At 35.2% G+C, this 14,255-nt stretch overlaps 1 protein-coding gene across 2 annotated transcripts in view; it reads right to left on the bottom strand.

Annotated features, from left to right (window-relative positions):
* Positions 1-628: 628 nt before the first annotated feature.
* The window catches only part of CEP120 (centrosomal protein 120), a 79,160-nt gene continuing 65,533 nt past the window's right edge, over positions 629-14,255 (bottom strand). For both annotated transcript variants that reach the window (XM_079917146.1, XM_079917147.1), the window contains 2 exons: positions 6,591-6,736; positions 629-2,765 (listed from right to left, as the gene is read on the bottom strand). In XM_079917146.1, coding sequence (XP_079773272.1) covers positions 2,531-2,765; positions 6,591-6,736 — 381 coding nt within the window. In that variant the 3' untranslated portion in view covers positions 629-2,530. The remainder of the gene's footprint in view (positions 2,766-6,590; positions 6,737-14,255) is intronic.

Consider the following 14,255-nt stretch of genomic DNA (forward strand, 5'->3'; position numbering starts at 1 on the left):
TATATCAATAAAAAAGTCAAGTCAGGTATTCAGTCAAGCCAGACACAATGGTAGTGAGAGGCCAAATTTTCAAAGTCCATCCATAGCTACCAGGGGACCCTTTTTATAGACTGTAAGAACCAGGTCAGTCAGTCCATTCTGAGGTGGCTGAGGACAAGCAATATGTACTGGGGCAATCTGAGGACTCAGATTCGGGCTGGGACGTATCTGGACAGAGCAGTAAGTGGATGAGAAAGTCATCTGATCAGACTTGCCTGTTGTAATCTTAAATTGTTCATGCAGTGCCTTAATACATCCTTAAATCATACTCAAAACTTCCACACCTGCTGGAAGCAACAGGATCCCAAGTCTATATAGAAATCACTGGGATATACCTGTAAAGGAACTCTTGCAATTTATACAGACACGGCACCACACATACCGGGAAGACGTAGTAATACACCTTCCGCGCAGTGTGTGCTAGCCTTACACGTGGAACTAGGCTTTCTCCGTGAAAAGGAATCACAAACATTTTAAAGGTAAACTTTGTTTCACATGAAAATACCTGATGAAAGGTCTGCTGTTACATATAGTACTGAGGAAACTTCTTATTCACTCACCTACTCACTTGGTCATTCACTCATCTCTCTACTATGGTCATAACTCAACTCCCAGGCACCGATGATAATTTAGTAAGAGCAATCAGTATAAATACAGTAAATGCCACTTACAAATGAAATGTCTGTTGCTACAGGACCACAAAAAGGTGTTAAAATTTCAGACTCTCCCAATCAATTTTAGAACATATAAAATTATCTATCTGCAATGTAAGCACTTAAAAACCAAAAATACAAAGTAACTTGATACAGGAAGTGCCAAGCACTTGCCCAATCCGTTTAACAAAAAAGTAACAGACTGCTCAGAAACTCAAAGATGCATACAAGTGTCATTTTTATTTGATGAAATACATAGCCAAAAGATTAGAGAAGGCAAACCGCACATCCATTTTAGAAACGTCCTTTTTGTTTCTTTAAATCTGAGGCCCCCTCTAGTGTTTGAAAAGTCACATGCAGCACACAGTGCAACTGAAGGCACAGTCACAATATTTCCCCAAGACCTTCCCAAATAAAAAGAATACTTCTGTTCCATTCATGTGGCACAAAAATCAATGAGAGAAAATATATAGCCATAATTAATACTTCACATTCTTGCTATAATTCACATATTCATTATTCTCTCAGTAATTTCTCTATTTACTCTTGGGTTGTTTTCAGATTAATACTTGTTAACAAGGGGGGAGGAAAAAAACATATAAAGCATGTAGGGACTTTAATTTCCCAAACAAGAAATACACCACCTTGAAAACAACAGAAAATTTAGTGTCACCAAATAGCCTATTCTGTATTTGTGGAAGTTATCAGTAAATATTTCTTAAAGTATATACTTAAAATTTATTATATTTGGAAGTAAGAAATTTTAAACTACAAATATTTCAAAGCTCACCTAATCTGTGAATTTGCTAATCAAACCTTTTCAGTACCCTGTAAAAGGAAGTGGAAAGTGTTGCTTTGAGGGCAAATGTTGGCTCTGAAGAATACGATGTAAAGGAATTCTTAAAAATTTATACTGACATGGCACTACATAAATCCAATGGCTTAATCTCATGTTCTTTTGTAAAAGACTGATTAAATTCAGGGGGAGTCAAAAATAGTAGGTTTTCACTCTACTTTCTTAGCTAAAGCGTTTATGCGTCTGTTTCCATGTTTTATTACAGAGGGTTTACATTAACAACTAGTATTACTATTACTGCAAAATGAATTCTCTATTTTTAACAAAAGAAAACAATGCAATCTTGAGCAGGAGACTGACAGAGAAAACTTACTAAGCTATTACTTCATATTCTTAAAAGTTAAGAGTATACTAAAAAAATTGAAAATTCAATAGCTGTTGAAACAAGTTTAATCTGTATTAACTTTATTTAAATAAATGACTAATTTGTCACTCAATAGATCACAAATGGCTTCTCTGCACTGATCCTGCTTTCTGTTTTCGAACGTGTCACCTGCAAATGTTACAAGTTAAAAAAGACAGCTCATCTGAAATGAATTAAATAAAACTAGTTGCATTTACAAGTGGTCTCAACTTTTAAGATACCTCTATTCAAATGAACAGGACAGCGTTTTTAAAGTGCAACATGTACTCTTTTGGCTCAACATAAAAAATTATGTAACTGGAAATTACTACAGTCATTTCTCTGAGAACAAATTTAGTGAAAAGCTGTTTTGAAAGTTAGCCATGAAATTATAAATTATGAGAAACACTGAAAAGTCATTAAAAATGAGAATATAAAACGCAATTACAAATAAACCAGAGTGGGAGAGGTAGCATAAAGTAAATAAAATCGAATAAATACTATACAATAACATACAAAATTTTGCTTATAAAAAACTGAAAATTGCATTGTAAAACATCCATTTTCCCTTCTTTTGAGGGCTTTACTATTAAATTAAAATTTAGACCTGGAGTCTCTGTGAAGATTTTCCAAATGTTATTAATTACTGGCATTGTTTTTTGCCAAAATCTCTCCGATCTGTCGGTCAAGTTCACTTATTATTCGATCCTCATGATTATACACACCCGTCCTCATCAAAGTATCCCTTTCTTCTATGAGGCGAGTCAAATAATCATCCAAACCTTCTTCCAATGCACTGCCATGTGGGCCATCCATTTTTCCACTCGCAATCTCTCTGGAATCCTGGTACTGTTTTTGTTCTTGTTGCCTTAACCTGAGAAGTCAAAAACGCATGCCACTCTAGCAAGCAACAAACACTCTTGGTTTTCGGTTAACAACACCACTTAAAAACAAAATGATTTAGTGGTAAAATACATTTTTTAGTAATATTTTCAGGAAGAAAACAAAAACCACTTGGTTGGGCAGAGTTAGGGCACTTATAAAAGACAGTTTTAAAAACAATACTTGTTTTTCTAATTATATAATACATGAAAACTGTAGAAATTTGGGGAATGTGTAGAAAAGAAAATCATCACAATCTTATTAACCAGAGATAACCAATCTGAGTAATAATTTTCTGTATTCTCAATTTAAAAATGCATGTATTTTAAACACAGTATTGCTAACTTTTTAGAAAACTATATAGGCAATTCTGTACATTATATGTATCACTTATTACTATAATGAATATCTTCCTGTATCATTATTATTGATCTTTAGGTTGTTATTAAACTTTTGTTATGTTTTTTGAACATAAAATTTTCTTCTAAATTCACCCCACAAATATTTACTCTTACTAAAAAGTGCTAGGTTTGGGGGATACTGCAGTTGAATCAAGAAGAAAAGTTCCCGTTATTATGGAGCTTATATTACTAAGTATTCATAGAAAGTGATATTCTATAGATGTGAATGCCTGGTTCAAAGGGCATGTACATTTTAAGAGACTGTATGGATAGCTTCAAGTTATATGCATGATGATCTTATCTAAGAGATGAAGAAAGGGGAGCAGGTGCCAGCCTGGGATTTGGGTCTTTACAATGGAATATCATCAATCACTTTACCTTGAAAATGGGAAGTATACTTGGCATTACTATCACTTAGTAAGTATACTAAGTTTGGACACAGAGTAGGTTTTAATTTAATTTGGAATCTACAACTAAGACATAACTTTATACTCTATGTAACTGGCTACGAAAATATTTAATTTGCAACTACTCCTAACCTTTGTCTTTATAAATAAGATAAAAAAGCAATTGAGTCTAAGGCCCTGCTTCTAGATGGTCTTCATGGTAAGTAAGCCAATGAGAACCAAATCCACTTCTCAAATTACACATGGCGTTTGGGGGGAGAGGGAGGAAGAGCCTGGGAGGAGAGTGTCCTGCCCCGACAGACAAGGAGTACTGGGAGTGTACAGTCTTGTTTGTTCATATACCTCTCTGAAACCTGAACTGACTCCTAAGATCCCTCACAAAAGAACAAGAAACTGAGGTATACAGTCCAAAAAGGACACCAAATACCTCTCTCTGTTCTAAGAAAAAAACCCTAAATAGTGAGGGCCCTGTGCTTTGAGACTGGGGTGGAAATCAAGTGATTAATGGGACACTAGTAAAACTGAGCAACACATGGGGATGAGTAAGAGAAGATTTCTGAATAGCTGTTTCCCCTACTCTAACTCTTACAACAGCTCTCTTGGAGGAAGAGGTCCTCTTGGGAGATTAATGACACACAGTGCCAGACTATGTACCAGGAAGTTCAACCATTTCCCTGTTCATTTGTTTATGCATGAAGGACAAATGAAATTTTTACACAACTGAGAGATTATCCCTATCAAGTCTTTACTAAAATGCAATCAACATTCATGATCACAACAGGATTTTAGAACCCGTGGCTGAAGAAGTCCATAAAGTTATCAAAGGAAACTTTACTTCCCTGACGAACACTATGTATGGACTCCACTCACCCAGCTTCGTGTCACTAGGAACTTACTGCTTTTAGAACTGCTGTTAGAAAGTTCCTTCTTATATTGAACTCAGTATGCGCCTTTATACTCTCCAATAACTGGCTATGATTCTGTTCAAGAGGAAATCCTACTGAATTATTTTTAACATGGTAGCCCTCCAGATATCTGAAGAGAACTTTCTAATACTTTGCCCAAGACTTCTCTACAAATTAATATCCTTCACTCTCCTAACCACTTTTTGGTCACATTCCTTTGGCAGCTCTCTAGGTAGCTGATTTCCCTTAAAGTCTGTTGCACACTGGTAAGAACAACCCAGAGGTGGTTTTACCACAGTGTGTATTGAACACTCCTTCTATGAATGTCCCTAACTGCACTGGCTCTTTGGCAGCCAAGTCACATTGTTAGTAGTAGTCACTTAAACCCTCCTAGGCTTCCTCACATCAACTGTTTTATTATGTCTTGCCCATCACTTGAGAGATTTTTCTTATAATTTATACAGAGAACTCTGCTTTTGTTTCTAATGTATTTAATCTTGTTGGTTTCAGTTCTCCCTAAATCTTAACTGATTAAGACATTAATAATAAGTTTTAATTTTATATGACTTATCGGCAAATAGCTATCTTTGTTTAAACCACCAAAACAGTGCTCAGCAAACAGTAGGTGCTTAATATGTATTTGCTAAACTAAAACAAATTGCTATATATAATACAAAATTTTGCAAGGCAAAGGACATGTTAAAATTAATTTGTAACATCTTACAAACCTATGACATAGTAGATACCAAATAAATATTTGCTGAACAAAAAGAGAATAATAGTGTGAATTGAGCCCTGTAGCATGCATTATAGACCTTGACCTTTTCCAACTGATATTTATACATTAATATTCTAAATGCAGTGGTGTAATTCAGCTCCAAACCCACCTAATATAGTGACTGAATTTTCCCCATTTATATAGGGATATATCATGGGATATTCTGTCAAATGTATGTCCTATGTACACATTGTGTCCTCCCAAAATTCATATGTTTAAAGCCCCAGCCCAAAATGTGATGGTATTTGGAGATGGAACCTTTGGGAGATGATTAGGTTTAGATGAGATCATGAGCAGGGGTGTCATGATGAGATTTATGCACTTATTAGAAGAGACACAGTAGAGCTTGTGAGGACACAGAGGTAAGGCAGCTGTCTAACAAGTCAGGAAGAGAGTCCTCACCAGAAACTAACCATGCTGGCACTTTGATCTTGAACTTTTAGCCTCCAGGACTGTGAGAAAATAAATTTCTGTTGTTTAAGTCACCCAATCTATGGTATTTTGTTATGCCAGCCTGAGCTAAGACAGTATGCTTCGCTGCAACAAAAATACTAGTCTCTTGCTAAACTAAGTTAGAAAGTCTTCCTGTACACTCCCCTTAAAAAGACAGTAATTTGTTCTAATACTGCTTCCTAATGATTACTTTTCTAACATCAAATACTTGAAATTGTAACTAAGATGAACACGACACTATAGAGAAGCCCACTGTTGCAGAGTAGTTAAAAATATAACCTCTGGAATCAGATATGAACTCTGGCTCCCCGATTTACTAGCTGTGTGACCTTGGAAAGGGTACTTAAATCTCTTTAATCCTTGGTTTCTTCATCTCGAAATGGGGATAATATCTTCCTCAGAAAGTTGCTTCGAGGATTAAAAAAAGTGGAGATAGGCATATAAGGCATTTAAAATAGCTGCTGACACACACGGCAATAATTAAGAGCTATATTCTGTATTACTTACATTAAGAATATAACAATATTTGAAATTTATTTTACTTTATGTAATTAAAAATTCAGTATAATCAATTACCTTGAAATAGTAGCAATAATCCTAAAATAGTCACACAGGAATAAAATTTAAAGTACTAATGCTATGAGTGGAAACAAAAAAGCTAAATACGGCTACGTTCATGGCAAAAAAATGTTAAGAGTAATGGTCTTTGGCGAAGATTTTCTATTGTATAATTCAGCTACATTTTATATATGATGTACCTTATTCTTGAAAGACCTGATGTTGTACTTTCCCTAGACCAATGACTAAATAAAAAGTTGTCCTATTTGAACTTTAGTTTTTGTATGAAAAAAAGTAATTTCTTAGTTATTATACCTGTTCAGTTCATTTCTTATATCCAACAATTCTTGTCTCTCGGTGTTTACTGTATCTTTTTCCTCAGCAGCCAAGTAACGTAGTCTCATCTGTTCCAACTCTTCTTGCTGTTTTTTAAGACGAGCCATTTGACTTTCTTGCTCCCGCTTGAAAGAAACAAGGCAGATCTCTAATGTTAGGAATAAATATATTTTTGACTTTGACTTATGATTATAATCCTCCTTGACAGCACCCATGATAGAGCCACACACTGCAGATTCTATTATCTAGAAAGCCCAGGTTCTCTTTACAAACTTTTCTGTGATCTCCCTTCTTGTTATAAGCCATAACCACTCACGGCCCAATCAGTGATTGAGGTTAGCTAAATATCGTAAGATCTAATAGTAGTTAGAGGCAAGAAAGAGTCTGCTATCAACACAATGAGTTGCCACAGGACCAATGGTAAGAGAAGTATTTAAGAAATGGTTAATTATACAAAATCATCTAAGAAATTACAATTATATAAAGGAATGGTAAATTATACAAATTAATTATACAAAATACAAATTATACAAAGAGGTACTAAGGTTCAATAACTGTCCCTGTACTAGTAACTCCACTCCTACGTCAAGAAATAATATGCCTTTCCACTCTTTTCTCAAGGCTTACATAGAAATCTATGCACATGATAAAATTTCTTTTATATAAATGTGTGACATTCCACACAATGTATATTCCATGATTTAGTCAACCACTCTCTCAATAACAGACATTTTGGAATGCTGCAGTAAGACATCCTGTCATCTAACAAAGTTAGCTCATGAATCTTTCTATATATTTCCTTAGGGATCAGAAGTGCTTTTCTTTCTTTAGGACAGAACCCCTAAATGGGAAAGCTTAGATCAATAGGTAATATCATCTTTTTTAAAAAAGAAGCGTTTACTGAATAATAACAAAACTACCAAATCATAAAGGTGCACTTTGGTCAAATTTTACAAAGTGAACTACTCACATAACCACCATCCAGAACAAGAAACAGGAGATTATCATAACCCCAGAAGCCCCTCTGTGCTCCCGCCCAAGTCACTGACCACTCATCCTTCACCAAAGATAGGACTAATTTCTAACACCATGAGTAAGTTTTCACTGCTTTGAACTTTGTGTACGTGGAACTGTACAATGTAAGTTTATGTCTGGCTTCTTTCGCTAAACATTTTTTCAGATCCGTTCGTATTATGTGTAGTTGATGATTCACAGTACTACTTAGCATTCTATTGGATGAATATACAGTCTTTTCATTCCACTGCCGAGGGATATTTGCATTAAGTTTCCAGTTTTGTATTTTAAAGCTGATGTGAACATTATCGTACATTCATGGACTTTTGTATGCATTTCTACTGTGTATATACGTGCGATTCAAAGTGCTGGGTCATTGGGTTTAAGAATTTCAATATTAGTAAATATCGTCTGTTTTTAAAGTAGTAGTACTAATTTACACTCCCATGTAAGCATTCCAGTGCTCTATACTCTTGCCAAAACTGGGTAATGTCAGTTTTTTCTTTTTATTTTTTTCTCATTTAAACCATTCTGATAACTTATGCAGTGGTATCTCATGATTTTATTTTGCATTTTTTCAAATACTAATGAGGTTGAATGTGTTTTAATATTTTTAATGGCATTCTTATTCTGTAAAATTCCTGTTCAACCATTTGGCCTTTTGCTCTACTTGGCCGTCCATCCTTCCTTATTGATATGTGTGTGGTTCTTTACATATACTGGATAAATCCTTTGTCAATTATTTAAATTGTAAATATTTTCCACTAGTCTTTGTCTTGCCTTTTACTTTAATGGTGTTGTTTATTTAATTCTAATATGGTCTAAATTTATCTGTCTTTTTGTCTGCCTCAGTTTTTAAATTTTTATTTATTTACTTGGTTGTATGGGGTCTTAGTTGCGGCATGCATGTGGGATCTAGTTTCCTGACCAGGGATCAAACCCAGGCTCCCTGCATTGGTAGCGTGGGGTCTTATCCACTGTGCCACCAGGGAAGTCCCTATGTGCCTGTTTTGAAGACATTACTTTACATTACCCTCTTGAAGCTTCACTTATCAAAAACTCATATGCAATTGGTTTTGTGTATGGTGAGATCAAGTTTCTTCTTCTCCGCATATAGAGCTCCAATTGACTTAGCAACATTTACTGGAAAACAACTTTTTCCCCCAGTGCTTGGCACTGTCACCTGTTATACATCACCTCTGTCCTTTTATATATGAGTTGTTTCTGGACTCTCTATCCTTCCAGTAAACTTCACTGTCTTAATTACTGTAACTTTGGTAACAATAACTCTGGATATTTGATAGTATGTCTTCTGTCTTCAAAATTCTTAGTTATTCTTGACTTGTGTATTTTCATATAAATATCAATTTCTAGGGTTGAAAAAAAAGGCCTGCTGGAACTGCTTATGATTATGCTGAATCTACAAATCAATTTGGCCAAAACCATTATCTTTACAATATTAATTCTTCAAACAGTGAACATAGTTTACCTCTCCAATTATTCAGGTCTTCTTTAATTTTGTCTAACAATATTTTATACTTCTCTATATACTGAGTAGCATCTTTCTTGGAATGTGCGCCTAGGAGTTTCAAGTTTTTAAATGCTACTGCAAATGGCAGAGTTTAAAAATTTCTGTTCTCTGTCTCTGGTATAGAGAATTAAAATTGATATTTACATACTCATTTTGCTTCCAGCAAGCTTGCTAAACTCACTTATTAATTCTAATAGTTCATCTGTAGATACTTTCTGGTTTACTATGTACATAACAACTGTCATCTGCAAATGACAACAGTTTTACTTTTTCCTTTCCAGATGATAGACCCTTTCGGCCTGTTACACTGGATAGAACCTCTAGTACAATATTAAGAAATGATAATAGAGGGCATTTTTCTCTCATTCCTGATCTCAGAGGAAAACCTTTAAGAAATATTTTTTGGTAGGTTTTATTAGATTAAGAAATTTCCCCTACATTCTTAGTTTGCTAAGAATTGTTACTATGAATGGGTACTAACTTTTTCTGCATTTTTGATAGGAGCATTTGATTTCTTCTCCTTTATTTTTTTTTCTTTTATAAATTTATTTATTTTTGGCCGCATTGGGTCTTTGTTGTTGGGTCTTCGTTGCTGCGTGTGGGCTTCCTCTAGTTGTGGTGAGTGGGCTTCTCATTGCAGTAGCTTCTCCGAGTTTCGTAGCTCGGGCTCTAGGCGCACGGGCTTCGGTAGTTGCGGCACGTGGGCTCAGTAGTTGTGGCTCACGGGCTCTAGAGTGCAGGCTCAGTAGTTGTGGCACATGGGCTTAGTTGCTCTGTGGCATGTGGGATCTTCCCGGACCAGGGCTTGAACCCATGTTCCCTGCATTGGCAGGCGGATTCTTAACCACTGCGCCACCAGGGAAGTCCTCCTTTATTTTTTAAGGGGGTAAATAGTAAACTTCCCCTTTGTTTAATAAATAAATTTAGTTGTGATGCTTACAAGTTTTATATCTATGTTCATGAGATTGGCCAATTAATTTTCTTATAATGTCCTTCTCAGATTTTAGGATCAAGATAATGCTGGTCTCATTTTTTTAAAAAGTGAGAAGTATTCTCTCTTCATAGTTTCTGAAACAGTTTGTGTAAGATTAGTGTTAGTTCTTTCTAAAATGTTTACTAAAATTGAAACGTGAAGCCACTTAGGTCTGGAGCCTTCTTTTGGTGAAGGTTTTTCATTACATATTAAATTTCTCTAATAGCTACATGACTAATTCTATTATCTGTTTCTTTTTGTATTGGTTTTGTGAGTTCTGTCTCTCATATTCACATAAAAGTTTCATACCATTCTCTTATCTCCTTAAATGTCTGGATCTGTAGCCCTGTCCCATTTTTTTTAAACGTTGATATTGGGAGTTACTGCCTATTGTTTTGGTCCTTGAACATTCTTTGCCAACTTTGTTGATTTTGCTGTACATTTTCCCCATATTTCATCAATTTTTACTCATTTTGATTATTTCCTTCCTCCTAATTTCCTATTTGCTTACTGACTGTTTGAAAGAGATATTTAGAGAATAGATTTCATGCTTTTCTTATTGATATTTTTCAAGTGAACCTGAGGCTATAAATCTCCTTAAGCACAATCGTCATTAAAGCTCATGTCTTTACATGTTTTAAATATTTGGTTCAAGACATTTTCTAATTTCATTTGTGGTCTCCAATTTAGCCATGGGTTATAAGAAGTGTACTATTTCAATCATGGGGGATACTTATTATCTTTTTATTACTAATTTCTAGCTTAATCTCACTGTGCTCAGAGAACATATTCTGAATTACAATCCTCTGAAATTTGTTTAGAATTGCTGTTCGATTCAGCATATGAGCAATTTAGCTAAATGTTCCAGTGCACTAGAAAATGATGTGTATCCTGGGACTTGTTTATTTATTTATTTATTTTTTAAAGGGCTTTAAATGCTTGGCTATCTATTTATTTATGGCTGTGTTGGGTCTTCATTTCTGTGTGAGGGCTTTCTCTAGTTGTGGCAAGTGGGGGCCACTCTTCATCGTGGTGCACGGGCCTCTCACTATCGTGGCCTCTGTTGTTGCAGAGCGCAAGCTCAGTAGTTGTGGCTCACGGGCCTAGTTGCTCTGCAGTATGTGGGATCCTCCCAGACCAGGGCTCGAACCCGTGTCCCCTGCATTAGCAGGCAGATTCTCAACCAATGCACCACCAGGGAAGCCCCCTGGGACTTTTTTGATGAAATATTCTACATATAACAATGGTTAGGTCATCTAAATCTTCTAAATCTTATTATCCATTGTTGGTTTGCTCTATCAGTTCCCAGGAGAGTTACGGTAAAATCTACCATTATTATGCGTTTGTCCATTTCTCCTTTTAGTTCTATTAATTTTTGCTTTATATAAATTTGTGGCTGTTACCAGGAACACTCAATGTAGAACTGTTGTCAACTTCTAGGTGACTGACCCTTTTATGATTATGAAAACTCTCTTAATCTACAGTAATGCCTCTTGCCCTAGAGTCTAAGCTCTGTGGGTTAATATTAATGTAACATACAATTTCCCCTCTTTTTAAATTCAACCATTTTGTACTTATAGTTAAAGCGTCCTTATATTTAAGTCACATACTGTTGTTTTTTTAATTCAGGTTTTAGTTGAATATGTCTTTAATAATGGTATTCAGTCCATTTATATTTAAAGAAATGGGTGATATATATGGGTTTAAATCTTTACATATTACTATTTTCTACTTCTTCCATCTATTTTATGTTCTGCTTCTCTCCTTGTCTTTTTTTAGATTTACCTAATATTTTATGTCATTCTATTTTTCCCTTCTATCAGCTTATTTTTACTCTTCTTTTACATAGAAATTAGGACCTTTACAACTTCACAGAAAATGCAACATACTTTAAACATTTTAACTCTATTTATCCCTTCATATCTTTTGTATTATTTGCCATGAATTTTAATTCTCTATATTTTAAATCCAACAAATACTGTGATTATTGTTTTCTCCCAATTTTTGTTAGTCTGAAAGTCTTACGTCGCTTTCAATAATGAAGTACATTTTCACTGGCTACTCAATTTAGGTGGGCCATTACTTCTTTTCAGTACTTTAAGGATGTTATTCCACTATGAATTCCTTTACTACCGTTGAAAGTTCATCTGTCAATCTCATTGTTGCTCCTGTGAAGGAAATGTTTCCCTCTTCATCCATGGCTTTAAATATTTTCTTTGCTTTGGGGCTATTTTTTTAAATTAATTTTTATTGGACTACAGTTGATTTACAATGTTGTGTTAGTTTCTGCTCTACAGCAAAGTGAATCAGTTATACATATAAATATATCCACTCTTTTTTAGATTCTTTTTCCATATAGGTCATTACAGAGTATTGAGTAGACTTCCCTGTTCTATACAGTAGGTTCTTATTTGTTAACTATTTTATATATAGTAGTGTGTATATGTCAATCCCAAACTTCTAACTTACCCCTCCTTCCCCCTTTCCCCCTGGTAACCATATGTTTGTTTTCTATAACTGTGACTCTATTTCTGTTTTGTAAATAAGTTCATTTGTACCATTTTTTTAGATTCCACATATAAGTGATATCATATGATCTTTTTCTTTCTCTTACTTCACTCAGTATGACAATCTCTAGGTCCATTCATGTTGCTGCAAATGGCATTATTTCATTCTTTCTTTATGGCTGAGTAATACTCCATTGTACATACGTACCACATCTTCTTCTTTATCCTTTCCTCTGTCAATGGACATTTAGGTTGCTTCCATGCCTTGGCTATTGTAAATAGTGCTGCAATGAGCACTCGGTGCACGTATCTTTTCGAATTATGTTTTTCTCCAGATACATGCCCAAGAGTGGAATTGCTGGATCACATGGTAGCTGTTTTTTAAGTAACCTCCATACTGTTTTCCATAGTGGTTATACCAATTTACATTGCAACCAACAGTGTAGGAGGGTTCCCTTTTCTCTACACCCTCTCCAGCATTTATTGTTTGTAGACCTTTTTATGATGGCCATTCTGACCAGTGTGAGGTGATACCTCATTGTAGTTTTGACTTGCATTTCTCTAATAACTAGTGATGTTGAGCCTCTTTTCATGTACTTTTTGGCCATGTGTATGTCTTCCTTGGAGAACTGTCTATTCAGATCTTCTGCCCATTTTTTGATTGGGTTGTTTGGTTTTTTCATATTGAGCTGCATGAGCTGTTTGTATATCTTGGAGATTAATCCCTTGTCAGTAGCTTCATTTGCAAATATTTTCTCCCATTCTGTGGGTTGTCTTTTCCTTTATGGTTTCCTTTGCTGTGCAAAAGCTTTTAAGCTTGATTAGGTCCCCTTTGTTTATTTTTGTTTTCATTTTCATTACTCTAGGTGGTGGATCTGAAAAGATATTGCTGTGAGTTATGTCAGAGTTTCTGCCTATGTTTTCCTCTAAGAGTTTTATAGTGTCTGGTCTTACATTTAGGTGTTTAATCCATTTTGAGTTTATTTTTGTGTATGGTGTTAGAGAATGTTCTAATTTCATTCTTTTACATGCAGCTGCCCAGTTTTCCCAGCACCACTTATTGAAGTGGCTGTCTTTTCTCCACTGCATATTCTTGCCTCCTTTGTCATAGATTAGGTGACCATGGGTGCATGGGTTTATCTCTGGACTTTCTATCCTGTTCCATTGATCTATATTTCTGTCTTTGTGCCAGTACCATACCGTTTTGATGACTGTAGCTTTGTAGTATAGCCTGAAGTCAGGGAATCTGATTCCCCCAGCTCCATTTTTCTCTCTCAAGATTGCTTGGGCTATTTGGGGTCTTTTGTGTTTCCACAGAAATTGTTAATTTTTTTGTTCTAATTCGGTGAAAAATGCTATTGGTAATTTGATAGGGGTTGCACTGAATCTGTAGATTGCCTTGGGTAGTCATTTGGACAATACTGATTCTTCTAAACCAAGAACGTGGTATATCTTTCCATCTCTTTGTGTCATCTTTGATTTCTTTCATCCGTATCTTATAGTTTTCTGAGTACAGGTCTTTTGCCTCCTTAGGTAGGTTTATTCCTGGCTATTTTATTCTTTTTGATGTGATGGTAAATGGGATTGTTTCCTTAATTTCCCTTCTGATCTTTCATTGT

Source organism: Stenella coeruleoalba (assembly GCF_951394435.1).
Source record: "Stenella coeruleoalba genome assembly, chromosome: 3".
Lineage (NCBI taxonomy): Eukaryota > Metazoa > Chordata > Mammalia > Artiodactyla > Delphinidae > Stenella > Stenella coeruleoalba.